The 1159-nt window shown below is 38.8% G+C and overlaps 1 protein-coding gene across 1 annotated transcript in view; it reads right to left on the reverse strand.

Moving 5' to 3' along the window:
- The window catches only part of USP32 (ubiquitin specific peptidase 32), a 255762-nt gene that overhangs the window by 91620 nt on the left and 162983 nt on the right, over positions 1-1159 (reverse strand). The window contains exon 9 of the mRNA XM_011990240.1: positions 904-966. Coding sequence (XP_011845630.1) covers positions 904-966 — 63 coding nt within the window. The remainder of the gene's footprint in view (positions 1-903; positions 967-1159) is intronic.

The raw sequence follows: 1159 nt of genomic DNA on the forward strand, positions 1-1159 counted from the left end.
AAAAGATCCTGTGTCCAAAAAAAAAAAAAGAAGAAGAAATTTTTAAAAGAATAGATGTACTGGCCAGGCACAGTGGTTCATGCTTGTAATCCAAGCACTTTGGGAGGCCAAGGCCAGCAGATCACTGGAGGCCAGAGGTTCGAGACCGGCCTGGCCAACATAGCGAAACCCCATCTCTACTAAAAATACAAAAAAATTAGCCGACATGGTGGCACACGTCTGCAGTCCCAGCTACCTTGGAGGCTGAGGCAAGAAAATCACTTGAAGCCGAGAGGCAGAGGTGGCAGTGAGCTGAGATCCTGCCAATGCACTCCAGCCTGGGTGACAGAGCAAGACTCTGTCAAAGAAAAAAAAAAAAAAAAAGAGAGAGAGAGAAAGAATATATGTACTGCCAAATTAAGAGAAAAAAACATTTCCATCATTTCAGATATCCTTATGGTTGTTCCCAATTAATCTGCACACCCCTGAAATCACTATTCCAACTTCTATCACTATTTGTTAGTTTTGCTTCTGTGTTCTTCAACTTCATATAAATGGAATCATACAGTATATATTCTTTTTTGTTTGACTTCTTTTGCTCAATATAAGGTTAGCCTTACCACAACTTAGTCAAATGGAAGAAATATAGATTATAGGCTATAGTTGTCAAGGGCTGTATCTACATAATTCTTATAAAATGCCTAGCACAGACTTATAATAAATGTTTGCACATACAGTTTCAGAGTTGCTTAAAGATGGAATGGCTCTCTTTGGAGATAACTTGGAGGTGTTTTACCCACAGGTCCAGATAAGTACTTGGTAGGGAGGATGCAGAAGAGATTCAAGCATGTATATAAGCTATACATCCCAAACAGAGTACATGATATTTTTGGAAAAAGATACATTAGTTCTACCTAGACTCACCTTTGTGGTGTCATGTGCATTCAATATGCCTTCTACAATGTCAGAGAGATCCATATGTAATTCCTTTAAAACAACCCAAAGGAGTAATTAGAAAAAGAGTCAGTGGATATACTTTTGATTTTGTTATTCAATGGCTAAAGTTTACTGTATATAGAGCAAGATTTGTTTTGTTTTTCTTGTAGAGATGAGGTCTCACTGCATTGCCCAGGATTATCTCAAACTCCTGGGCTAAAGTGATCCTCCCACCCTGGCCTCC

The sequence above is a fragment of the Mandrillus leucophaeus genome, unplaced genomic scaffold (assembly GCF_000951045.1).
Source record: "Mandrillus leucophaeus isolate KB7577 unplaced genomic scaffold, Mleu.le_1.0 Scaffold374, whole genome shotgun sequence".
NCBI lineage: Eukaryota > Metazoa > Chordata > Mammalia > Primates > Cercopithecidae > Mandrillus > Mandrillus leucophaeus.